The 27,264-nt window shown below is 39.6% G+C and overlaps 3 protein-coding genes across 6 annotated transcripts; all 3 read right to left on the bottom strand.

Moving 5' to 3' along the window:
• Positions 1–778: 778 nt before the first annotated feature.
• On the bottom strand, positions 779–3,430 carry LOC104939323 (acidic mammalian chitinase). Its single transcript, XM_010755846.3, has 11 exons — positions 3,334–3,430; positions 3,222–3,248; positions 2,908–3,112; positions 2,765–2,821; positions 2,501–2,666; positions 2,291–2,415; positions 2,083–2,206; positions 1,702–1,884; positions 1,500–1,616; positions 1,245–1,377; positions 779–1,171 (listed from the first exon to the last, which is right to left on the bottom strand). The coding sequence occupies exons 1-11, from the start codon at positions 3,386–3,388 to the stop codon at positions 969–971; spliced, it is 1,395 nt and encodes a 464-aa protein (XP_010754148.2). The 5' UTR covers positions 3,389–3,430; the 3' UTR covers positions 779–968.
• Positions 3,431–3,976: 546 nt separating this feature from the next.
• Positions 3,977–8,011, bottom strand: LOC113747735 (acidic mammalian chitinase-like). The gene is made up of 12 exons (XM_027288613.1): positions 7,510–8,011; positions 7,313–7,367; positions 7,207–7,236; positions 6,908–7,112; positions 6,234–6,290; positions 5,984–6,149; positions 5,775–5,899; positions 5,561–5,684; positions 5,294–5,476; positions 5,044–5,160; positions 4,307–4,439; positions 3,977–4,217 (listed from the first exon to the last, which is right to left on the bottom strand). The coding sequence occupies exons 2-12, from the start codon at positions 7,335–7,337 to the stop codon at positions 3,997–3,999; spliced, it is 1,386 nt and encodes a 461-aa protein (XP_027144414.1). The 5' UTR covers positions 7,338–7,367; positions 7,510–8,011; the 3' UTR covers positions 3,977–3,996.
• Positions 8,012–10,862: 2,851 nt separating this feature from the next.
• Positions 10,863–27,249, bottom strand: nfascb (neurofascin homolog (chicken) b). 4 transcript variants are annotated; one of them, XM_019257208.2, is made up of 28 exons: positions 27,213–27,249; positions 26,686–26,863; positions 23,065–23,186; positions 22,867–22,972; positions 22,571–22,761; positions 21,706–21,828; positions 21,374–21,592; positions 20,013–20,124; positions 19,708–19,895; positions 19,486–19,617; positions 19,249–19,392; positions 18,323–18,434; positions 18,069–18,232; positions 17,824–17,971; positions 17,598–17,722; positions 17,407–17,508; positions 17,125–17,322; positions 16,975–17,045; positions 16,631–16,853; positions 15,728–15,843; positions 14,694–14,904; positions 14,445–14,567; positions 13,895–14,068; positions 13,641–13,772; positions 13,492–13,561; positions 12,407–12,418; positions 12,222–12,257; positions 10,863–12,088 (listed from the first exon to the last, which is right to left on the bottom strand). In XM_019257208.2, the coding sequence occupies exons 3-28, from the start codon at positions 23,138–23,140 to the stop codon at positions 11,857–11,859; spliced, it is 3,540 nt and encodes a 1,179-aa protein (XP_019112753.1). In that variant the 5' UTR covers positions 23,141–23,186; positions 26,686–26,863; positions 27,213–27,249; the 3' UTR covers positions 10,863–11,856. The 4 variants fall into 4 exon arrangements, with proteins under 4 accessions (XP_019112753.1, XP_019112751.1, XP_027144411.1 ...); XM_019257206.2 differs by having other exon boundaries at positions 26,686–26,946; positions 27,213–27,227; XM_027288610.1 differs by lacking the exon at positions 27,213–27,249 and having other exon boundaries at positions 26,686–27,136.
• Positions 27,250–27,264: the final 15 nt, after the last annotated feature.

The following is a 27,264-nucleotide window of genomic DNA, read 5'->3' as shown; positions in this document are numbered from 1 at the left end:
GCTACTGATTGTGACACATACTTGTGACACATGTCAGGCACATGACAAAGAGATGATTAGTAGGTCAATTAACTGCTGTTAAAAAAGTGAAACAATACCTCAGTGTGAGTGAATCTTGAGATGAATCTTCATGGTTTCATGGTTTTTGCTGAATGCTAAATCCTCTTTGATGAACTCAACACAAACCTTACTCTTTTGCTCGCTGTTGATACACAGAATTCAGACCATGTGAAATGTAAAGCGATGTGAAAGCTTTTCAAGGCGGGTGACAGCAACTGCAGATTTCTTTAAAGGCCAAATTAGTTGGGCAGTTTTTCGATCCAGGTGTAAAAGGATCCTGGAGCATCAGGTTTGGCATAAACTCCAGCAGTCTTTGTTGCACAGAAGTTGTCGGGAGTTGTGGGTTTGGGGCGAGATGTGGTGTGAGGTTGATTTTTGTGTGTAGATGGAGTCACTAGATTTGGGGCTGGTCTATTAGTGTCTGTGGTGGTTTCTCTAGTGCGAAGGTGAGGAAGACCTGTGGAAAAGGATGGTAGCTTGCAGTCTGTACAATTAAAGAGAGATTATTAACAAAAGTCAAGAAATTGATACTCTGGATTAAAAAATAAAATATTGTATAATATAATGTAGTATTGCTCCTAGTCTAGAGGCAATTTTGTGAGAGATCGTCAGGTTTCTGACGATGTGAGACATTCAGTCCACAGCATAAACTTTATATCTTTTTATTACAGGATACATTATAGACTATTAGTATATGGAAAACACCCTAAATTGTGTGTTTAATAGATTATATAAGGTTTAATGATCTCACATAAAAAGTGCATCTTCCCACAAATACTACATTCCCATGAGATGAACTTAACACAACATATATTCATAAAATTGTCAATGATCAAAAATGATTTTTCTTTTTTTTCTTGCTGTTGATATACAGATATAATGACGTGTAAAGCTTTTAACAGCAATGGTCAGTCACAGCAACGGCAGCTATCTTTGAAGATCAAATTAGCTGGGCAGTTTTGGATCCAGGTGATGCCGTTGTCACAATTGTAAAAGGAATGTGGGTCATCAGGTTTGGCATGAACTCCACTAGTCATTGTTGCACAGAAGTTGTCGGGGGGTTTGGCTGAAGTAGTGATGGTGGTTTCTCTAGTGGGGAGGGGAGGAAGATCTGTGGAAAGGATGGTAACTTGTTAGCAGTCTGCACGGTTAGAGAGAAAAAATATGGTATAATTTCTACTTACCTGGACCTAAAAGTGAGCGGAGAAAGCTGATGAGGGGATAGTTTCCCTGTCCACAGAACTGTCCTTTAAAGTCATCTAGATCCAGAGACCAGACGAAAGCTCCTCCAAATCTGTTGTCTTTTAGGTAATCGGCCTGAATAAATAACAAAAGCAACACATAGCACCACTGCACTTTAGCACTGTATGGAAATTGACTTAGTACATCTGGTATCTGGCAAAGAATTGTGCAATATTTTTATGGAAACACATGACTACCTTAGTCTGAAAACTCTCTTTGTTGTCATATCCAACCCACTCATTTTGTTTGATGGCATATGGAACCTCCTGATCCTCGATCAAGTGGACACTGGCCCCTTGAAGAAAAGTGCAAATCTGAAAAGAGGGTTAAATTTCAAATATTTTAAACCTTTTACCGACAAAGTAACTAACAAAACATCGACTGAAATCTCAGTTTCACCTCATAATAGGAGTAGAAGCCGGCCTCTCTGGTAAAATTACCACTAGGAGCAGGACCACTGGCTGGTGCTCCAACATTACTGGATTGGGTAGACAGTCGAAATGTTCTTCCAAATGTAGCAAAGCCCATGTTTAGTTTTTCTACAGGTGTTCCCTTGTCTTGCCAATATCTCATGGAAAAGTTCTGAAGTGTGAATAAAAAGATACACAGAAAAATGTGTGTTTCAAATGAAGCTCAAACTTTAACTGAATAAGCGTAAATCAGCCCCCCAAAAAAAGCTAATTAATGCATGTGTCCATGCACCTCTCACCTCAGCATATAAGGTGATTGGAAATTAACCTACTGAGAAAAAGACAGAACAGAATGAATCCCTGTACTCACAGTATTTAAGTAAGCATGGTTCCCAGTATCTTGAGATCCCTTGTATAAGGGGCTATGATGTCCTGTCACATCCTCAAAGGTGCCATGATAGTCATACGTCATCACATTAATAAAATCCAGGTACCTGATAAAATGCATGTTAGATCAGTTTCACCGCAATATTATGACAGTTAATCATGATATTGTGAAGAGAAATATTTTAGTGTACTTTGCAATCTCTGCGATTTCATAACCAGCATCAATGGTTCCTTTCCCAGCAGCCACAGCAGCAGAGATCATTAATCTGGGCCTGTCAGTTGCCGTTCCCTCAGCTGTATAGCCCTCTAAGAGTTCCTGTATACCAAAGAATCATGGAGAGTCACTTCATACTTCATGTTAAGCATCAGTTTAACACCAAAACAGTAATTCTGGAGCTCACCTTGCATAACAGCGTGAATTTCTGCTTGTCCTCTAGAGGACTTCCTCTTGCCGCAGGGTATTCCCAGTCCAGATCAAGTCCATCAAAACCATATTTTCTCAGTAGTTTAATAGAAGATTGGATAAATGTATTTCTATTGGCTTGTGTTGACACCATTGTAGTGAATCTAGAAAACATTTGGGGAAACAAAGGTGCTCTCAAAAAGAAACATATGTACGCAGTACATTGATGTTTATGGACTAGATTTTAGGAGAAATGTCTCACTTTTGTGATCCAACGTTCCAGCCTCCGACTGCCAGTAGTGTTTTCAGATTTGGATTGCTGTGGAAATATAAGAATGAAGTTTCTAGCAATCATTATTTCCCATAACATTTTACAGAAGTAACGTTAGACAGTTCTAGACTGACCTCTGTTTGAGTCCATTAAAGGATGTATAGAGTACATCATCGTTCCATTCAATGGTGACCAACTCATTTGTCTCATTAATACCAGCAAATGCATAGATCAAGTGGGTACACAGGTTTGCATCAATATCTTGGGGTATAAACTTCCCATTGCCAGGTCGGTATTGGGACCAGTTAGTGAAATAGCACACCAATCTGGAGGATGAGACTAAACATGGAAGGACAGAAACATTTTTCAGTAATCTTTGCACAATAATCACTCAACATTTAACAAAGATTTTTGCTAAAAACTTTGTTCAGTTGACTAATGAACTCACCCAGACCGCCAAGGGAAACACAGAGACCTTAAAAGTCACAGGTTTAGTTACCAAATGCAAAGTAAAAACAGATTTTAAGAAATCAATGTAATGTTTTTTTGTTGTGCTTTACCTGCAATCAGAATAAGCTTGTTCATGGTGGATAAACTGGGATGAGCTCTTGTCATATCAAAATAGAGCAGTGAAGAGCCTTTAAGCTTTCACCATGGCAATCATTAATCATTAACCAGAAACAAATTTGACCCAAAGGTAAGGACACTAAGCTGTTGTTTAATCAAAGGAAGTCAACATTGTTGTGTTAAGAAATCTCTCTGGATGTATGCAGGACACATGATGTATGGACTACATAGTGACAAACCACCTGTGAGTGACGCTCACTCTGTCCTGTTCCAGCATAACACCCCAGACTTAGTTTTGTGATGTTTCAGTATGTTTGCAGAGAGGTGTTGTGTCCATGAGGTTAGATAAGTGGACTTTGGACTTTAGACAGATATGCCATAGCTTCAGTGCATGCCTGTGGTGAGTCCTCCCTTTACAAGGTTTAAACCAGACATAACCAGACATATAAAAAGCCTATAGTGTGTCTCAATATAATAGAAAATAGACTATAGTAACAAAATCTTTTCAAGAAATTATTAACCACAAGACTTAGGGAGCGTTAATCTAAAAAGTAATCCATACAAATAACATAATTTAAGTGTTGTGTGTGCAGGCTTGTTCTGTTTCTGTGAAAAATCATGTACAAAACATTTCATTTGAAAAAGAAGATATTTATTTAAGGCCAGTCGCAGCACATGCATCCCTCGTTGAAAACCAGATTAACTTGACATCTCTGGTGGTATGTGTGACCGTAGACACATTGATAAAAGGAGTTGCTGTCCATGTCATTTTTGTAGATGCCGTCAGGCTTCCCGCTACAGAAATCATCTCCAGATGCAACAGTTGTGGTGGTAGTTTTGGCAGTGGTCGTTATAGAAGGAGGAGGACGTGGATAATCTAACAAGATAAATATTGTGAGATTATCATAGAAGAAAGACTTTTTTTGGGTGGAGGTGACAAAACTTTCATTCGAAATTTCTGTTTACCTAAATCCAGGAGAGAGCTCAGTTTTCCAATGAGGGGATAGTTTCCCTGTCCACAGAACTGTCCAGAAAAATCATCCAGATCTAGAGCCCAGATGAAGGCTCCTCCAAACTTGTTATCCTTTAGATACTGTGCCTGTGGAACATTAGTTATAGAGAGTACTGCAATTTCAAATGCAAGCTTTGTTGTTCTAAGACACATCACCAGTTCTAGTACAACACATTGTTTTATATGCAAGATCTCTCTCAGTGATGTATCAAATAAATCAGACAATGCACAAACAATTGAATGACAACTTTGCAGTTGTGGTCTTGAACAAATAAATGTGGCCAAACGTAGTGTGAGTTGCCTGTGAATGATCTAGCATGGCCTAATGTCAGAATATAAAAGACAAAAGATCTGAACGGAGTACTGATTTAATATCTTTGCAAGATATTGTCAAACAAATATTGTTTGTTCACAGCCACATGATTGATTAATGTGTTTGTGTCTCCCGTGTAAATATATTATTGCTTTGCTTTGTTATATTCTGATGAAGATCTCTGTTAAATAGAGATTTTACTCTGTTAAATTAAATTGAAAGCTACAGGTACACAGGCACCCGTACCACACCAGGTTTTTGTCCTTTTTTGTGGTATAACCTTTTTTTTATTTGAGTGCCACCTCCTGCTCTGTCTAAGGTATTAAAACTGTTGACTGTTGTTGTAGATTTTAAGTATAATAATGTGTTTTTTATTACCTTGATTTCAAAGCTCTGCCAGTTATCAAACCCAACCCACTCGTTTCCTTTAGTGGCATAGGGCACCTTTTGCTCATCAATCCAGTGGACACTGCTTGCCGGGAGGAAAGTGCAGATCTGTAGAAATGGAAAGGATTTTTAAGCATCGTCAACATGATTCGTGATGCATCTCTACATTTATGCTTGGATTGTAATCTTGTGTTTAATTTTCTGATGTATAATTGTTTCCCAAGTTGAACTTGACACTGACCTCGTAGTAGGACCAAAACCCAGCTTCACGGGTGAAGGGCCCAGCAGAGGCTGCCCCACTGGCTGATGCTCCAACACCGTTATTTGCTGTTGATAGGCGAAATGTGCGTCCGTACGTGGCAAAACCAATCATGAGCTTTTCAAGAGGTGCTCCTTGGTCTCTCCAGTATTTCATAGCAAAGTCCTGATTTTAAGAACAAACACCCGTTATTCAGCTTCATGGGTGTTTCAAGGATGGTAACTGAATTTCGTTGAGGATTTTACTCACCACGTTGTAGTAGATGTTTTCGCCCGTATCGACAGAACTGCGGTACAAAGGACTGTTGTGACCAGTGATCGGGTCCCATGCTCCGTGGAAGTCATAAGTCATGACATTTATAAAGTCTAGTAACCTGCGTGTGACACAAGCATGACAAAAACAACAACAAAAAAAACAGCTTAAAGCTTTTAAAGCTAAATGAGTCCCTGTCACAGATGCTTACCTTGATACTTTGGGAATCTCGTATCCATTGTCAATGTTTCCCTTCCCAGCAGCCACTGCAGCTGTGAGCAGCAGTCGTGGTTTTCTGGTAGCAGCAGCTTCTTGTTCAAAGGCAGCAAGCAATTCCTAAATAACGAAGCGAAATAACTGAGAATGATTATGTGTAGGGTGATTATGTGTACTCTGGAAGGTGTAAATTTCCAAACTAACCTGGCAGAGCACTGTGAACCTCTGCTTGTCCTCTGGTGGGCTTCCTCGTGCTCCAGGATACTCCCAGTCCAGATCCAGCCCGTCAAAGCCACGCTGTCTTAAGAATCTGATAGAAGACTGGATGAATCTCTGGCGGTTGGCAGGGGATGAAACCATGATGGTAAATCTGTAAACAGTATAATTAATAATAATTATATCCACATGAGATATAGTTATTAAATAGCATTATGATTACTTGTTGTTGACTCACTGTGCAATTCCAAAGTTCCAGCCACCAACAGCGAGCAGAGTCTTCAACTTGGGGTTTCTGTGCAAAAGGATTTACAAATAATGAATGCAGGGATAAAATTTATCCCGTCAATAAAAGTACAATAAGTGATCTTACAACAGTACATGTACGGTAGGAAGAATTAAAGTGTTACTCATTCTTTTTTCTTCCACTTCATATATTAAATGACAAAACATTTTTTTAAAAGCTTTTTGATACTTTACAATTATTTACCATTTTCCCTCCCTTTTCTTCTTTTGTGTGTACATTTTTATGTAACCTCTTTTATTATTTCACATCAATTTATTATATTAATTAATACTGAACATACACTTGTTTGGAAAATAATATATATCATGAATCACAAAATGCACTTTGAATATAAAAAGTAAAAGAAAGGTACACATTTTATATATAAAAAATATTTATAATAAAATTAATATATGATTAGTATATATATTATATATATATATAAGTATATATATATAGACACAATACAATATAATATATATAATATTATAAATATTTTATTTTCCTCTAAAAAGTCAGTTTCATTATAGATTGCTGCTTCATTATGCAAATGTCACTTAAGTGTGTAATGCCATGCTCCCACTGAGATCGTCTTGAATGATACTTTATGGATAGGAATGACTCACGTCTGCTTGAGTGCGTTGAAGGATTTGTAGAGGATATCATCATTCCACTCGTAGGGTGACAGCTCGTTAGAAGGGCTGATTGCTGAAAAGGCGTAGATCAGGTGTGTGCAGAGGTTGGGGTCCACGTTGGAAGGCATATATCTGCCAACGCCTGGTCTATACTGGGACCAGTTGGTGAAGTAGCACACCAGTTTTGTAGAGGACACTTTTAGAGATTGGGGAAAATATTTAAATTAATAATAGTCTAGGGCTAGTGGTTAAGAAAGAAGTGACATATAAATGAGATAATGAATGCATACCTATCTGAAGACACATCAGAAGGGACAGCCCTGAAAACAGACATTTCATCACAGTTTAGTTCCACATGAGATCTTCCAAAGAATCAACTGAAAGAATGTAACTTACCTCCCAAGACTGCTAGTCGAGCCATTTTGTGTCAGCTGAGGCTCCTCAGAGTGACCTGCAACAATAAAAACATGTTGTGTGTTATGAATCATATCCATCATGTCCATATAAGACTGCATTTTAGTTTTTGTAGAAACTGCAACCAATTTTACTAGAATAGATAGAAATGTAGTCTACTAACACCTCTGAGGACTTACCTCTTCCCAGGTGATCGGTTGGATGTGCCAACAAGGTCCTTTTTATAGATGTGATAAGATGGGGACAAAGGCTGCATGCAGGTAAGATGTAATAGATGCCTCAGGGGGGATAATTGTTGCCATGAAACTGGTCATGTTAAACATCAGTGAGGTGTTAGTATTTTTTAAATCAAATTGAGGCGTTTACCTCATCTCTGTTCAGAGTTCAGGAGCTCGCTATTTCATGCAGATAAGATCATCTTGATATATGTATGAATAGATTTATTGTATTTTATATGACTTGAGGATTGGTTTCCATGATTCCATGGTTTCCATCACAACACTTTATTCAGATAAAGCAGCCGTCAGATGTCACATGTTGTGGTTGAAGGTTCTGCTGCCTACACCTTGTTATAAACAGGGTCACAGAAACTTGGACTTGAGTTGAATTTGATTTAAACTTGTCTTGATTTCAGCCACTTAATAGAATATAGTAAAATATTTAGTAAAAATGCCCAATATAATTTCCTACATATCTTTAAATTGGTTGTTTTGTTAGAGTAACAGCCCAAAACGTGAAAGTATTCAATTTATTATATAACAAAAAGAAGAGAATCAGGAACCAGCAAATGTTTGCCATCTTTCGATTGACTGGTTGGTTTCCATGCACTGGTTCTTTGTTTTATTTTGGCTTTTATTTTTTAGAACATTTTATTGTTGTTTGTCCAGATTTTATTTATGTATAACCTTTTTTTCTGTGTTTGTTTGTTTGTTCTATTCATTCTTGTCTTTACATTTTTACTTTGGGATGCACTTGTTTATATAAATAAACACGTTTCATTACTTACTGAAAAACTGAAAAAGTAACTCTAAAATACAGTTTGCATTTTCGCAACTCAGTATTTCATTTTCATTTAAGGACTACAATATGAAGCATTACTTGCACTGGTGTAGTGCTGCCTAGAAAACTGGTAATACTCTCTATTTATATTTATATTCCCCATTTTTGTCTGTCCAGCAAAGATAGTGCCCTGTGTTATAAACAGTGACATGTAACTATTTAACGTACCCAAAAATGAGCCAGTATTATTTGAATATTGTTACTTAACTGTTGCTGCTTGACTTCAGGGAGTAAGCATCAATAATAAATCAATATCAGCCACAAAGTGGTGGAGATTTAGCAATAAATATAGAGCCACAAACAGACAATAAAAGAACATGGTGGGTGTCGTTAACAGTTGATACACGTTGTGTTGATACAGTGTTATCTGTGTGCACTACACACTGATTACACCTGTGTACAAGGCGCTGATAAGCCAAATTAATGTTAAGAGGATGTTTTGGTCGTGTTCCTGCATAGCATTGTCTTCTCCAGGCATTTCTTCCCACATACGAAACTTATTAGAAATGTACTAATTCCTCAAAGAAAAATCTTTGTACATTAATCTGTACTAATTATACAGTTAGAACTTAGAACTAAGAAATTTTTAGATAAGATGTCCTTCCAATAAGCTTTCTAATCCTTTGTTGACGTAACTTAACGTTATCTTGTACTGCAGAGTATAGGCCAAGTTGAACAAGAGTTTGATAAGATATTTTATGCTGTTTGGAAGACCAATTGATGCAGCAACAGTTAAATGAAGAAGAAACAGTACTAATTGCCAGACAATAGCAAAGACACCAGGAAGTTACTGGCCTTGACCAGGAAAAAGTCCAAAACATAACTCCCCACGAAATGGCAATTTCAAAGATTTTAGTTGAAACAAATGCACACAATAGTGATTGCAAACTTGTTGCCTATGGGGACAAATCCAGAAAAATGCTAAATTAAATGACTGCTAATGCAAACCGATCATTTCCTACCTGTTACGGCTGTCGCCGTTTCGCCCCGCGCCTATAGGTAAATACAGGTGTGCGATCAGTACTCGAGATGGGGGGGGATGGCATCCCTGGGGGAAAAATGGTCAAAATCATCCCTCTTCTAAAACGGTCATCCCTTCTTCCATCCCTTATGGCATTTTATCAATGCATGTGAAAATTACTTATATTTAACACTGGAAATAGAATTACCGTTCGACATTTAGGGGGGGCTTTATGATAATCAGTCTATTACCTATGTCAGCGGTTTTCAAAGTGTGAGGCGCGCCTCCCTTGGGGGGCGCCAGAGGACTTCAGGGGAGAGGCGGCGGGGGAAAAAATAAAAATATATCTTACAAAGATATGTGTCTCATCACTGTGTGATAAAAACTCGGCGAGCTAGCCCACAAAGAGTAGCAAAAAAATCCACAAAACGACACAGTATGTCTGATCTTTGCTGTTTCGTGTCAAAAGTTCTATTTCAGCGAAGAAACGCTGCTAATGTCTCCTGCTATGTCTCTGCTAATGTCTCCTGCTAGTGTCTCCTGCTCTGTCTCTGCTTTAGTTTGAATCAGTCATGAAGCTCCTGGTTGTTACATAAAGACAAAAAGGCTTTGACAGTGAAGTGTGACCTCTTGCTGCGATATACGACCTTTGGGTTTACTTCATTCTGGATCGTCATTGGTGGGTCAAAGGTGAATGTGGGCGGTACTAATAGATTCTCCTGACTCTGACTGGTTTCATTTTACAACTCGACTACTGCCTATAGGTAAATACAGGTGTGCGATTGCCGGTCCCTGGTTGGCCCCAAACTGGTGGAGCTGTGCGCCGCCAATGAGAGAGATATTTACTGATTACACGTAGACTATTTCTGTTAGACCCATTAGATTAAGAGTGCTGTTTTGGATGTGTTTTTGTTATTTAGAGTTAGACTTAGTTTGTGAGGTTTTTCTTTCTCGTTTTGGTTTTTAGTTAGATAACATAGGCTCTGTTTAGAGTTCTCTTTTTGTTATATTTGTTCGTTTAACAGCACTCGCTCGCCCATAGTTCCCTTTTGCCTCACCTCCTTTTGTTAAAACAATCTGAACTTTTATCTAATAAAATACTTTTCTTTAATAACCTTTAAAATCTGGTTTTATGTCACTTCCTTTCATACCCCTTTATCTGGTCGTAACACTACCACTGCAGCTTAACATTAAAATCATGAGCTGGAAAAGAGTGTACACCTCCAACTTCTCAGCGAGGTCCCGTCACTTTTGGTGTTTTCAGACTCATGCCGTGTGCAGCTCAAAATCAGATCATGGTTTCTCAGAGAATGATGAAAAAAAAGGACCATTATTGCCTCCCTTATTAAAACAACGGTAGTTTGTTTTTGTTTTTTTGCCAACAGAATTCTGGGACCTGTAGTATTTAAAAAAACATTTGCTGCAAATCAATTATGAATCTTAAGGACTGCCCCTTTAAGCTTTATGTACACTATTCTGTGAACACATTGTTTAAACTCAGACACCTGCAAATGTTTTTTATTCAAAGAATAATTAAAATTAGGAAACAGAGCAGCTGAATGAAACATTCAGAATCACGCCAAACGTGCTAGAAATAAATATTTCCACTTTATTTACATTTAGGACATACACAGATGATGTTAGCGGTCAAATACACTAAAGCTGTTACATCAAGATTAATCATTTCCGTCCATCTCCAGAGTGAGTGAAATGGGAACACGGTTAAGGCAAGTTCATAGAGAAACATGGGCGGTTTCTGATTTTACAGCTGGTTTATGGCGGTATGCTCGCTGATTCCTAAAATACTTCGCCCTGGTGCTTTCCGTCAGAGCATAATTCGCAAACTGACCGTGCAGATGAATCATTAGTCCTTGGAGATACTTTATTATCCTTCATTTATCACTAACAACACTTTCTACTCTCACACATTGTACTTCAACACTAGTGTATAAGACAAAGGGAGAAGCAATCAACGTTCAGTTGTGACTCCTCTGATTATGTCCTTATATACACAGCCAACATGTAAAAATATCATGATCTCATTATGGAAATTAGCTGAAAGTAAAAGATAACAGTAGTTATGTTGGTCCTTGTAACTGCTTTTTATCAACATGATAAACTGATAAACTGGTCTGTCTCCTCTGATACGCAGCCTCCCCCTACTGACAGGATAATTGAACATGTACACATGCGTATGCATGCACACAAACACACAGCATTCTTATTTACAGGAAACGCAGTACGAAACACAAAAGGTAAAGCTTGCTTTTCATCAGATGATAAAGGCATCTCATCTCGTGCATTGTCCCTAAATGTTCCCTCCATTTTCCTCTTCAAATGTGTGGAAGTTTCTTTGCTTGAGAGGGTAACAGCACCTCAGCCTCCAGCTGTTCCCTCCTGCAGACCAACCACAAGTTCTTAATCCAAGGTGGAGGGTACGAGCACGGTAAAGTCACATGACAAATAGTTGAAGCTGAAGTCGGGAAGGCAGTTTGAAGTTTGAGTTTTATGCCAGGGAGTAGATGGTATTCATCGGAGAATGGAGCTCCAGACTTCCACCAAAGTCCAAATCCCTGACATCTCTCCTGGTTCCTGTGTACTGGCCGATGAACGAGCCGTCCTCGTTGAACGGTATCTCACCTCCCTCACCATAGTCCACCAGACTGTCGTCACTGTCTGATCGCTTCATCATTGCCTCCATAGATGGTTGGCCTCTTTGAAGCCCTCTTTCCTCCTCTCTACAAAATTATATATATATATATATATATATATATATAAAAAAGACATTAAAGGTGGTCAGTACGAGAAGATAGAAAGGAGGGTAAAACTCACACTGATGTATCGATACACTTATAATATACATGTACATACCGCCGTGGGTAAGGCAGAGTGGAGACTCGTGCTATCCTGAAATGTGAAGAGTTCGTCTAAGATCATTAGTGTGAAATGATATATCGCATTTATTACATTTCATAAAATTATTACATTCTCATAAAATTGATCGTACAGCTTAATTGTCAATATTGTCAATGTGTCATTATTTAGTCTTTTCATACCTTTCAAGAGACCTTGAGTGGTTCAGTTGGAAAAGAACAGGATTGAGGTGATTGGGGGGAGGGGGGTAAAGGTTTAGATAGAAGAGGTAGAGTAAATAGAAAAATAAAAACAGAAAATAATGTGAGTACGATCAAAGAGTTATCATAAATAAAGCCATAAACACTGTGATCAGATTTGATTTGTAACCGTGCATCACGCTAAAATGTAATCGATATTAAAGGTACCCTGGGAAATGTGCAGGCATGTGAGGTGATAAACATTCCTGCCTCCGCTTTCCGGCTCTTCTACTAACTGACAGTTGTAATGGCGTAGCAGAAAAGTTGGTGAAGAAGACTGCCAGCTATGCATGATGATGAATTAATTTAGGAAATGGGGCTCAACGTGATTGTATAGCCTTGATACTACAAACAATACACACAAGCGTAGGAGTCTCAGGGTCTTGGTCTTGATGAAGCAGGACGGTGTACGGTACTGTACTTATATCACGCCTTTCTAGTCTTCCGACCACTCAGAGCGCGTTTACACTACATATCTCATCCACCCATTCATACACTCGTGGCATTAGCTGCCATGTAAGGTGTCAACTGTGCATCGGTTTTAGGAGCTAATCATTAAAACACATTGACACCCTGATGGCGCGGCCTTCAGGAGAAATTTGGGATCTAGTATCTTGAACCCAAGTTTACTTCAACATGCAGACTGAAGATGCCGTGGATCGAACCGCTTGCTGAGGAGAGCGACATATGTCTTCCTTAACCTGCAGCCACTGCAACGCAACCCTGAATAACCATGTAGACATAAGGTTTGTCTGTTCACAAGACAAAAATCCACAGGGCAGCTTTAATACACTGAACAGAATGCTGATGCACAGCTACAGAGCAAATTGATGTAAATAAATCTTAGTTCTAATTTTCAACAATGACAGTGCTGTGTGGTGTTATAGGAAACATAATGATGTTATTGCTATGCCATTATATAAATACTAATATGATGTAGCACACGTTGGACATCTGAAATAGGATTTTGTAAAACACGTTGGTAAATGAGAGTAACATGACGACCAGCTGTCTTCTGTAATGCTTACCGGTAGTCAAATGACCCCTCCTGATCTTTGTCATCCACCGGCTCCAATGAAATGTCTTTTTTCTCCCGGACTGAAATTAAAACTCAGTTAGAAGAGATACACTTTGGTATTTTTTGGATATCACTGAATATGAGGAATCATCACCGTACCTGGGTATTTCCCCCCTCGACTCCTCTTGATGAAGCAGACTATGAGTAGGATGAGCACGATGAGAGCCACAGCACACATAATCCCGATGAACCAGCCCTGAGTGGAGATGTCCACCTGGTCCTGGGCATAAACTGAGACACGCAGGGGGAAAAAAAAGGTGCTTACGGATATAAGTATCATCCACTCAGCACTTAAGAGTGTTTATTTGGTAGGCCAATGACTGTGCTGATGCATGAAGCAAGTGTTAAATTACTTTCAGTGGTGTAGTGGGGTGACTCCTCCGTATGCCATTCCCCTATCCCTATCCGAGTTCGTGCCGCCACAGAGAATCTGTATCGAGTGTAGCGGTCGTATCGTCGGACTGAGAAACTTGTTACATTAGGAAGGAACTCCTCAACTCGCAGCTCCTCTCCCCTGGTGGCATTCACTGTGGAGAGAGTGGAAATTTCAGCGCGCTCTGAGAGCCCTTGACGCTGGAAGAGTGCACACAACTGAGCCGTTAAGTACCATAGCTGCTCGGAAAGTGTTCATTACACTCCCGAGAACATACTTCTGCGGTATTTTGGTTTTTGAGTGCATATTTAAGTGTGCTATTATGTGCTATGGGGATGTGAACTTAAGTGTCACGTGGAAACCTTTATCAGCTTTAGTGAAATAACCCATTTCCCTTTCTGTTATTAAAGCTTCGCTGTTTCTCCTCAGAGGACTGCAGAACGCTGCATTATGCATTGAAAGTGTAGTCTGTGAAGTCGGAACAATCTCCAGAGATTTTTGAAAGGGTTTCAGATATTGGGTCGGCATACCTGTCTGATACTTGAGGGAATATCCCGTAATGATACCGTTGGGTTCTGCTGGCAGGTCCCAGTCGACGTATATACTGTCCAGATGTCGCTGTTGGATCCTGAAGGATTTGGGCACGGATGGCACTGCAGACAAAAGCACAGCAGGAGACAATACACAAAAACATCGAGAAATAACACTTTAACTGGTGATTTGTTTGTGCTGTAAACCGGACACACAGGCTCCCTTGCCCTTGGGATGATTTTTCTTACCTCCTTCAGGTGTTGAGAAGTGTATATTATTACTAGGCGGGCCTTCGTATCGATTGTTTGCCACCACTATATACATCTTGTAGTTGCTATAGGGGATGAGTCCAGTGAGCACCCCAGAGGGCTCTGGATCATCGTTTGGAAATGTTTTAGACTTCATCCCTCGGTTGACCCTATGCCACCTCAGCTGGCTGCTGTCCCTCCAGTAATAAATCTGAGAGATGAGAAGCAACACACCCAGAAATGAATTGTTCTTTTTTGGAGACAAGAAAAGGTTGAACTCCTGCACACTGACTGTTAAGGTCCAGGTATGGTATATGCATTCATACATATGTATGCTTATAATATTTTTGTACTGGTTGTATTATATTCAGCCGTTTACATCTTGTTTTTGGAGGGAAGTGGGAGCTCTTGCTAGGAAGAATCAGGATGGGTTTTGTTGTTGTTGTGCTGTTAACACTGAATTTGTAAGTTTCAGTGTTCTTCCTACTGAAAAAATCTTCTAATCTTAAAGAAGTCTAACATGAAGAAACAAAAATTACAAGTGACGACTACACAACAAAACATCTGAGGCTCTCTCGTAAGTTCTCTCCCTCATTTGGACTAGTTACTGCCTCATCTGTTTCTTCTATTTGAAAACAGTAATCATTATTTTCATGTGTTTTTGATCATTTGTATTTGATAATTGGCTCATGAATTTCATTGATCTTTTATTGCTTACTTACTTGACAATGCATTAACAAACTTAAGGCTCACAATGAACAAGAATTCAACCTTTTCCTTCACATTATTCATTTTCCCATCTACCAAAATTACACTGATGAAATTGAATGTTACCAAACAAAGTGTCAATAAATTTCATGAAATTAAAAAAGTTCACAGAGAAACAGGTATTACTACATCAGCTCATTATAGTCTTTCGAGTCTCTCAGTGAAGTACAATATGTCCTCGGTTTCTGTTGTAGTCTATAAGCTTACAGTAGATGCCAGCTATAATCTCAGTTTATTATCCAATATTGATTTCACAACAGACGCACCTTGTATTCTTTCAGTTCTCCCATAATAGAGCCGCGCTCCACCGTGTCCCAGTGTAAGGTCGCCTGGGTGCTCTCGATGTCGGACACTCTCAGGTTCAGAGGTGCAGATAAGGGACCTGGGGAAAAGCGAGACTGTCTTTGCTATCACTGAATAAAGAGGTAGATGAGTAAGACGCAACTTGACCTCAATATGAAAGTACACTAAAAACTACAAAAAGGTGTGTTCAGGCACAACTCTTATTTATCTGACAATTCCCTATGGATTAAGAGCAAACGAAGCAGGAGCTCTTTAGAGTGACGGTATGTGTAGACATTATCTGCAACAACAAGCACAGAAACATTGTATTTATACCTCGTGGTAACTATATTTGAAATGTACTATACTTGCTCTCTCCATGTATAATTAGACAAAACAAAACAATAAACAATGTAATTGCATTAGATCATGAGATGTCCTCATGCTTTTCCCTTTTTTAGCTCTGGTTTCTACAAGTTTCCAACCAAAGCGCACATTCCTTTTTAAACAAATCTTTTAAAATGTGAGCGTACATCTTAAAAGAAGATGTGAATTCATGAGCACTGCCATCCACTATTGTTAAATATTAGAAGTTGAGTAGAGATAAACGGTTGTTGGTGTTAATTCTCCCGTCAGGTGCCATTAAACCATTGCAGGAGTCATGAATTATTCACTAAGCTTGTTTCTTTTCAACTTTATTTTTCTACTCCAGGTTTTTGTAATGTCAGCACCTAGATTAAAATCTCTGCTGCATACCCGTCAAGTTGAACTTGTTTTCTACCAAAAGATGTCTTCAGCAGTGGAGCACAACTAACCTGTAGATTTGAACATTTAAGCTACGATATGGACAGTTAATGTTTGTTTTTTTTTCCATGTATATTACTTACGGTCTTCCCCAGAGTAACCAGTGACAACAGGAGATTCTGGACCCAGCCCAAAGTCGTTGACAGCCTGGACTTTGATCTCATAAGGAGTGAAGGTATCTGCATCGTAGATGTAGTATTTCAACCATTTTGTGGTTGCGTTCTTCCACTCCTCTCGGGAATCTCTCCTCCTCCACCACACCAAATACTTCAGGTGGGGCCCGTTCCACTCTCTGTAGGTTAGAGGCTGAAGGCATGGTTTACGACAACCAGCACGGTTTGATTTCAGTTGTCACAGATTAAAATATTCAACAGTTAAGATGATTATAAAAGCTGCTGCAGTATTTGATGAGTTCAATCCTTATTACCTCCCAGCTGATCTCCATGTTATTCCTCCATGTGCCCACACCCTTTAAGTTCTTTGGGATGACATCTGGGGCTGTGAAGGAAAACACATGCAGTGGTAAGATTATTAGCTTTAAAGCAATATGTATGTATCTGAGGAGGATTAAACCCACGTGCACCGCTGCTCTGGAAGCGTTTAGATGGACGACTAGGACGACTCATCCCAATTTCGTTGATAGCGATGACCCGGAACTCGTAGTAGGTGAAAGGTGTAAGATGCAGGATGACAGAGTTGAGGTTCCCTGCGTACGTTGACAGGTTTTTCCACTTCCCAGGCAACCAGTCGTCATCATCATACTGCACTAGGTACTCTGTAAAAGAGCAATACAAGGTACAACCAACAAGAACTCCCTAAAAACAGTATGTTTATTTAGTTTAAACTATCTTGAACACACCTGAAATCGGGTTGTGGTTGTTGTCTCCAGGGGCCCAACTGAGTCTCACACTACGTTCATATGGATCTGACAACTCCAAGTTAGTGGGAGGATCAGGACGGTCTACACACAAAAATACATCAATGATCAAAAAGCCTAACATGCCGCATGTCTGATGAGAGGTCATTCATTTGAAATGCGTCATCACTAACCCATCACTAATAGGCGTGCTGAGGCAGACTTCTGGTCCAGTTCACTCTTGATGACACAAGTATAATTGCCCTCATCGTCTCTGTTTACATTAGTGATGACCAAATTTGATTCATCCATGGTGATTCTGAGGATGGCATAAAGAGTAAAACGGGTGCTCATTCAATCATAACTTTAATTTAATTAGAAAAATGTGTGAGAAATCATCAGTCATATAAAAAGACGAACCTCCAGCCAAGAGTGACAGGCTTTTTGCCTTTCAGCCAGGTGGTCGTGACAGGAGTTGTAACATCTGCTTTTACGCCACACTCGAAGCGCACATCGGTTCCACGGATGACTTTCAAACTTTGCGGTTTTGTGACGATTAAAGTCGGCTCTGAAAAGAAAAACAGAGTGGGTCACACAATTAGAGACTGTTTGTTTATTTCAAACTCAAAGATTTTTTTAGTGTGAAACAACAATGTGACCTTCACCTTTGACCTCTATTCGAACTTGACTCTCATCTCTTCCTGCGACGTTGCTGACTATGCACAGGTACGTTCCCTGGTCCTCTATCCGTATGCGTTTTATTTCCAGAGTCCCGTTACTGTAGGTCTTAAAACGATTTCCTTCAAGATTCCCCTGTCCATATTTGGACCTGTGTAGGTGAACCCGTAAACAAACACACAATGTGAGCTGATGTCTGAGATGACTCTTCACGTTAAAATGTTATACACCATGTTCTCACCATCGCAATTCAGGCACTGGGGATCCAAAGAAGCGGCAGTGAAGGAAAACATTAGTGCCCTCCGTCACCTTATTAAGTTCATTCCTGGGTCCGAGAATGCGTGGAGTTGCATCTAGGGAAATATTGATAAAAAATTAATTTTGTTATGAAATATTTATATTCTCTGTGTACCCTCTTTCCCTTAACCTGTGTAGTCTTTTGCATGTTTAGCGTTGTTACTGATTTCTTACAGTTCCCAAATGCCTCTAAATGACCTCTGTGAGTAGGTGCATAGAAAAAAAGGCATTGCAACGGTGCAGCATAATAAAGGGTTGCTATTTACACAAAAAACATATTAGTTTTTGGAATCAATGAAGTGATACAGGGTTCATGTTTTTCTTTAAAGACGCTGAAAATGAATAGAGCCAGAGTTCTTACACAAGAAATTATGTTTTTTGTTTTGTCTGTGTTGTATTTTGATTTGATGTACTTCCATGCACCAGTCACAATTTTGCGAAACTTTAACCTAATCTAATGACAATTGATGGATTGTTTGGTCATTGTTGAGTGTGTGAGAGTTAAAATACTTTTTGTTGTCTATTTAGTATTTATATTTAATGTTCTTTGGAGAAAGAACATGGATTCCTATCATTTTTTATATTTGTTTATATGACATTTGGCATGTTTCTGTTCAAATATGATACAGGGGACCCAATGTTTCTGTTAGAATTCAATTTCAAAACACTTCCATAACATCCTACTTATTTCTTATGACTGCACAATGATGGTGCAGCAGTTCAATATGTGGCAACATTAGAGTGGTTAAAATATACCTATACCCTTAATATTATTATTTATTTTTTTGAGAGACCATTCAAAATCTTCTGCACCTCATGGCTGGGTCAAGACTGTGAAAAACATCCATGGATAACAGAGTGGTAACTTACGCAGCACGTTGACAAAAGCATTGGCCAATAAGTACCCAAATGGATTGGAAGCGTTGCACTGATAGACGCCATTGTTTTCAATGGTCACACTGCGTAAAGTCAACGTGTCTCCTGACACCTGTCTGTTAGGCAGCGGAGTGGCAGCTAGGAAAAATAACAAAACACAAAAAAATGGAAAATACAGCAGCAGTTGAGCTATTTTAGATTTATTTTTTACAGCTGAACCTCCAAACTTACTTTCAATTGGTTCCCCGTTGAGGAACCAGCTGATTGTGGGACGAGGAACACCATCAGAACGACATACCAAGCGTCCATTTTCCTCAGGGGCCAAAACTAGATCAGCAGGCTTCTCCAACCAGAATGGAGCCGCTGTCAAGTACACTCATGTTAGTTGATTTAATGCCACTGTGCAGCAAGAAAGACAAGAAAGGACATCATGTTTGTGAGAGCTGCTCTCACCTTTGACCCTGACAGTTATCGTGTGCTCAATGTATCCAATTTTATTGGTAGCACTGCAGACGTATTCACCCGCGTCATCAAAAGATGCTCTCGGGATTTGAATCATCTTGTTGAAGTTCTTTACTCTCATGCGTGGCCTCACCACCAGGTCGTCGCCATCTTTGGTCCAGCTGATATGAGGAGTTGGCCTTGATGATGATAAACAAGGCTTTAAACAAGACGACTTTCATGAAATCAAAGCCAGAATGACACAGTGCGTGGCTTTTCAAAACAGTAGCATTAATTATAAGTTCCTTCACACTCACACTCCTGCAGCAATGCACTCCAAGAGCAGTTCTTCCCCTTGCAGGACCAGTATGGAGCTGGACGACCCTGTGGGAGACAGCCAGCTGGGGGCAGCCTCGGCCACTGTGCGAGCTGTGGAGGAAACAAACCAGAACACATGAGTCAGTGACATGCTTCAGGCATTCATGACACAACACTAGACAAACGGGCATAACAAGTTCAGCTGACAGCTGAGGCGGAGCACGCACTCACCACAGTTAGTACGTTTAGTCGATGCAAATGGTGACTCTTTTTAGGGTCTGAAATCAAAACAAAACGGTCGAGTTTGTCGTTGTAGTAAATCACAAAAGCACAGGAGAGTTAATGGCAAACAACATCAGAAATTATTGTCATTAGTTTATCTGTTTGGTTAGAAAAAGTCAAGTAAAATGCAGAGAAGAGAGCAGGGTTCAAACTCATTTCCCAGTGTGTTTTTGCTAGGCAAGTTCTTCGTCCTAACTGGTCATTTGTAACCACAGAATAAACCTGATGCACAGCAGGCCAAAGATTCCTCACGCCCACCGTGACTCAGGGCAATCCTCCAGTCACAGATCTCTAAAATCTCAGCTGAAACTACAGCTTGAATTATTTGTTTTCTTTACATCTATTACATTTAGCAATTTGCCATGGCTTACCCATGAAGCCTGCAGGTCTATCCTGGTGAAAGACATACTCAGATCTTTTACTTAAACGTGCAACAAGGTGTTTTTAACTGGTTCCAGTAAATCAGATGAAATTAGGTGGTGGAAACACTACCACTTTTGTCCACAGGCAGTGCCAGAATGGACACAATGTTAAACTTCCTTGTGGGTGGTTTAAGTAAAAGTATTAGGACCACCGTTAGAAATAATCTATGACTAATAAAACTCCTGAATTCAAAATGTTATCACTCAAAGTAAGTATACGCATAAAGCTGTAAGAAAAACAAGTAAAACTACTTATTATTATTATATTATTGAATTCCAATTATTAGCTGGTAATGGTTTATGGTTTATTTTTTGATATACATATTGCTGGGGTGCTTAGTTCATAACAATACATTATTTATTTGTTCTAGTACATCATGGAATACATGTAGTAGAATAAAATGTACAATATTTCGCTCTGAATTATTGTGGAGTTGGAAAATGAAGTAATATAAAATGCAAATACTCAAGTAAAATAAGTAGGTACCTCGAAATTGTACTGAAGTGTACTTGTACTACTACAAGTAAATGTTCTTAGTGTCTTTCCACCTCTACAGGTTAGGAGTATAAACACCTGAACATGTGTCAGATGCGAATATGTGGCTTAAAAGATCAGACAATGTTTCAAAAGCAGACATGAGAACTATCATACTCACTTGTAAGCACTTTAACAACCACAGGCATCTTCTGCTGGATGACATTTTTGTAGGGGAAACGGGCGTTACAACAGTAGTCAGTCGCAGAGTCATTGAACAGGACGTTAGAGAAGTACAGATCTCCATTTACTCCCATGGATACCCTGCGGTCCTGCCGCACAGGCTGCATGGTGGGGAAAGCTGTCTGAATGGGCCAGTTGAACGGTCTCGCATATGAGCCTGAAATGAAAGTTCACAGGAGAGACATTTCAGTAAACAGACTGTTTAACTGCCTCTTTGTTGAGGCACCAAACCTTTATGCAACTGAGATGTAACTCTAGAGAGACTCTTACAGCTGGACATCCAGTAGGTTTCAGGTTTAGGTGGGCCAGGTGGAGGGTCACAGGACAGGACTAGAGGCAGGCCAGCGCTGATCACCACAGGCTCCAGAATCTCCCTCGGCCACACAGGCGCTCCTGCACAAACACAGAGTTATACATGTCACTGTGAGCAGCTGATGATGCATGTTAATTTAATCTGAACAGCAAGAAAATGGTTGATGTTGGGTCCCATAATAATTGTAATAAAGCTAATATAGTTTATTCCTCTGTGTCATAGAGGTCATCGAGGTCCAAAAGCTATTAAAAAGACATCAGTGAACCACACTGTTGCCCTAGGAAACATGTTTCTTCATTATCATTAACTGCATCGAATGTGTGGCTGAAAATAGTCCCAAACAAATGCACAATTTTGTTTGAATAACGTTTGCTAAATACTAAACACTACCCAGGTGTTTTAGGCACAGTATATATTTCTGAAAGATTTACATATTCATTAGGAGCAAATGGATTTGGGACTGAGTGCCAACACATCGTTTGTTTTTGTCCCTTCATGGCATATATTACCAATTACCAAAAATACAGAATATATCTGTTTTCATTTGGTAGAATTGAATTTGCATTTCAAGATATCTTTTAGGACAACACTATAGAGTAAAAAGTAATGCAGCAGCAGCTCATTGAAAGTGGTAAGTGGTATGTGAAAAGTAGGGATAAAAAAAATACACCAAATCACAAAAGTTGACATCTTTGCATTGCGACTCTGCTTAGTGTTAGGATACTGATGGGTTAGGTCAGAACCCTGTACATCTCCTGTCAGTAGTATGTCACATCAGTTGTGGATATAAACAAGCAGTTGATTCTCTAATACTGATCTTACTGTATAGTCGTAGTCTGATCTTGTTGGAGTATGCAGATCCATACTCATTGGAGGCGATGCACTGATACTCTGCCTCATATTGTTCTGGATTGTTCTTGGCATAGATGTCCAGTGTCCCTGAGCGCCTGCGCATCGATGCTTGAGAGTCACGTGCCACGTTGAAATACTTCCCATTACGCCTCCATGAGAAACTTTCATGAATGAGCAAAAAGTGTAAAGGAAGACAGGAAAAAACATTGAAGTGGTTTGTAGATAATATAAATTTTAACACAACCGGAGGCTTCATCAGGTCTTACATGGGATGAGGGTTTCCTTTGGCTTCACATTCAATGACCATGGTGTCTTTGGGGTCAACAATATGGTCTTTTACTGACTGTTTTATGATGGTTGGGGGCTGCCTGACTGTAGGCGGAAAAATAAAACAGCATGTTTTTCAAAACATATGAAATAAGACAAATATCACAAATTTGGCATGTATTAGGGTACTGACTCACCTTCCAGAGGGATGTCCAAAGCCCAAACACTCTGCCATAAAAGTAGCAGCAGCGCTGGTTCGACCAGTGTCCCCATGTTTACAGTGCATGGAACCCAGCAACACTTTGCTTCACCAACTCTCCTGTTCTCAAATCGAATAAACAACAGAAGGTGTCTGCTGTTCAATACATTCATGTCATCAAATTGAAATGAAAATTCTTACTACAGTTTTACAGTGGTGGAAAATTACTCCAAGCTTTTAAAAAGCAGTAATACAACAATGCAAAAAAAAAAAGTGTGACATAAAAGTCAAAATTCTACTTGAAAAAGTTCTGTAGTGGTTTTATCAGCAGTTTAAAGAAGTCGTTGAGCAGAAATATGTCCCCTGTGAGTGTTGTTTTATTGTTTTATTTAATTATAGATTATTAATACTGATGCATTAATGTCAAACAGTGTTTTACTGTTGTGGTTGGTCAAGGTGGAGCTAATTGTAACTATTTTATATGCAGTTTGGCCCCCACCAAAGGAACACATGATAGATTAATAGAAACGGAAAGAAGAAAAACGTAAGATAAATCAACATTAATGCTTTTGATGGAACACTAATGGATTGCTTTATCTCTCTGGGTGTCAAACAGATATTTAAATGAAATCATCTTAGACGTTTAGAAGGGAAATCACTATTAGATGAATCTGCTAACAGCTCATAGACTTCTAAAACATCTGACAAGGTTGGGAACAACTGGTTTAATATGTAACAGTGTATTGTATCTGATAATCTTTTCCAGTGTGCTAATGAAAACTCTTCTATCTTTCAGGTAAATGTGGAATAAAGAGGTAAAAAAAGAGGAGTAGAAGTGTATAGTGGCATTAAATTTAAATACTCAAGTACACATAGCTCAAAATTGTTCCATCACTGACAACCCTACTACTTATATCACACCACCCGTAGTAAACCATAGTATAGAAGCACAGAAGGATTCAGAACAGTGTTTCATTAGCTGACTCTCTTTATTAGATTACTGCTATAAATATGTAATAAACCACAAGTTATGTTAGTATGAAAACAAAAGGTTGTCTCTACCTACCTCTCTCATATAAAGTCAAATCAGTGCTCTCTCCTCCCCATATCTGTCACTTCCCCAATGCCCCGATAATTCCAATCACTCTTGTCCACAAAATTATTCTTGTTTGTGCAGTATATCAATTAATGTCTCAGTCCTTCAAATATCAGGTCAAGCACCCTAGAGGAGTTGATACACTTCAGTAATAGAGTTTCTGTCCGTCACTGCCAGTTACACTCTGCCCACCCATCTCATGAATAATGAATGAGCGCCATACACCACCTACTCATCACCCCACTTCACTTCACTGTTCTGACCTGGCTCCCATAATACTGAACAATCAAATCAACAAACACAAAGTTTGTCTGACTGAATTCCCAAGGATTTAATAAATGTTTGAATTCATTACACCAAACGTTGTGGAAGTAATCACATGTTTTTGCCTCTTGTGCTTGTTGTTTCGCTCTCATAGCTGCATAAATGTTTGCTTTGACCTGTTCCAGTGTGAATGAAGTGAGCCAAATGAAAGCACGAAACAGTATCACATTCTGTACAATTTGCATTCTTGTTGGTTTTGATGACATCAAAATGTGGGCTTCATTGTTGACTGGAGAGATCCGGGGAACGGAGTATGAAAGAAATGTTTGTTTGTCTCATATGAATTTTACATGTGACAAATCTCAAGCCACATGACTCCAGCGCAACAGATCCAACAAACGATAGAAATATTCAACATTCAAAACTGCTTTTTACTTTTAACCTTCTGGGATATGAAATAACACTTATTAAACTCCCAACACAAACCCGATTTTCCATAATACCAATTAAACGTATCCTCTTTTTCCAGGAAACAGATTCTCTACACTCAGCCATTCACGTCGTATCCTCAGAGGAGGAAAAGGTCATTACAATTCAGCTGAGAAAATCTTTTTCTAGAAACGCTGCCAAAAACGCAGGAGAAGCTGCATTTGTGTTAAACAAAAGCCATCTCACGGGCTGTCGACAGTGTCCTGACCTGTGTAGGCTTTCAGGAATCCTCAAAGGGCTGCATAAACCAGCACTGACTGGGCTAAACAATAGCTCGGTGATAGGGGAATGTGGGTAAAATGAGGTGATTACGTTAATCAAGATGTGTATTTACAAGTCTAACAATAAGGCTGAGTTCAAAGTGGAAAGTTTATATAAATATATTACTCATCGTAAGGGATGTGACATCTTTTAATTCACATTTGGAAGACTCATATCTGTAGCCAATGCCTCTGGAGCTGAGGCCCATCCTCCGTGTTCACAACTGTAACACGACTTGACTCACACAGATAACAAAAGCAGAAGTGGTATGTTGAGCTTCTTGGCTCTCAGTATGGGCTTTTTACCCCATACATTGGCCTGGCATCGAGCACTGATCAGTGCCATGCACCAGATTGCACAGTGAAGAGGCAGACAGAGCCAGCTCAGTGACGACAAGAAGGTCTCTATGCTCGCCGGGTCTACTTTGGCACGTGTGCCCAGGGCTCGGGTAAGAGCAGATGGCATGTGGGAGGGAGCGTTTAACCACACAAGCTGCCCGTTCAGACCCAGAGCACCTCTCATTTGCACTGTGACGTCACTGCATCAGGGAAAGTGTAAGAGGAGGCCGGAGAAAAACTCCTGTTGAGCAGGACACTGCTCCACATTAAGTCATCGCCACCGTGTAATCAAAACATTATTGTCTCACCAAGTCGAGCACTATGATTCTGACTTTATGGCAAGGTAATGATAAGATACATCAACAAAACAATCCCTCAAATCCGGTAGCAAGGTAAGAATCTACCGGGCACGCTAGCAGCTCTGACAGGCACAACAGTCATTTGATCACATTGACCATGTTCACCATTTTTAATTTGTCTATAAACCAATTTAAATGATGTGATGGAGCACTGTAGGAAATGTTAAGGGATCATCAAAGTTATTACAATAAATGTCTGAATGCAGTTTCATGGCAATCTATCCAATGATTGTTGACATTTCACTCAAAACTATAAATGTCAACCTCAATGAGGTTCTAGAGGAAAAGTCAGCGGATCACCATGTGTAAGACTGATCACCTGGGGACAACAAATGTTCCAATAAATACTTATCAAGATATTTCTGGTGCAAAGTGGGAAATTAATCTACAGCCTAGCTGTCACCGTGCCTACAATATAAAGACAGATGCTATGAATTTGCAACATTTAGTAGTTCAAGTCAAACGCACGTTGCATTTATGACTGACATAATAAAACGTGATGCAAATTCATGCCATTCATCTAAATAACATTTGTGAGAGCGGAGCAAGATTGTGTTCACTCTTATACAAATGTGCCGATGCAGTTGTAGACCCGTCCCACTTCTCAACTCTAGACTATGACATCATTAAAACCTGGACTTCACTGATAGGCATCTTGAACGACCAAAGCACTCCTTCACACGGTGATACACTCTATGCTGCTCTGTCTCTTAATGTACGCTTATATGCTCTAACAATGAACTCTAGCTCCATCCAAAAAATATTCAAAAGTACCCAACAAAAGTAGAATTGGTGGATGATAGCAGTCCTACCTCTGAGTGTAGTTTGTGTGATCTCTGCTCCTTGGTCCCCTTTTCCACCTCGTTGCAGCGAAAGTGGACTCCTACTTCCTTCTCATCTTCTGTCACAGTAGATTCACAACATCGCCTTCACGGTGAGATTCACCTTTCCGGCAGCATCTGCCTTTCGCGTTATTTGTCACTCAATCATCTTAAAGCAGGTGACAGGCAAGATTACAGAGGCCCATCAGGATGACTGTCCCGAGCCTGGGTCACATGCCTGGCAAACAGGGCCTGAGAGCCCATTATAATAAATCCATTGTGAAATCCACACATAAATATAACGTCATCTGTGCTGTGATGAGAGAATCGAGTTAAACAGAACTGACATGTCATGCACTAGTTGGTAGATTAGGTTTTAGGTATCATCCAGTTCCCATCAAGCAACAATTATCTACAGCTTGCTTTAAAAGATCAAATAATTTTTGTATTTTTTCATGTGTGCTGTTGATGTTCAGTGTGTTAGATTGAAGGGGTGGGGGTGGGGGTGGGTTACTGACCTTGTATCTTCACTCTGGCTGGCACGAAACGCACACTCTCTCACACAAAGCA

The sequence above is a fragment of the Larimichthys crocea genome, chromosome XV, assembly GCF_000972845.2.
Source record: "Larimichthys crocea isolate SSNF chromosome XV, L_crocea_2.0, whole genome shotgun sequence".
NCBI lineage: Eukaryota > Metazoa > Chordata > Actinopteri > Sciaenidae > Larimichthys > Larimichthys crocea.
This window is presented reverse-complemented; position numbering and strand designations above follow the sequence as displayed.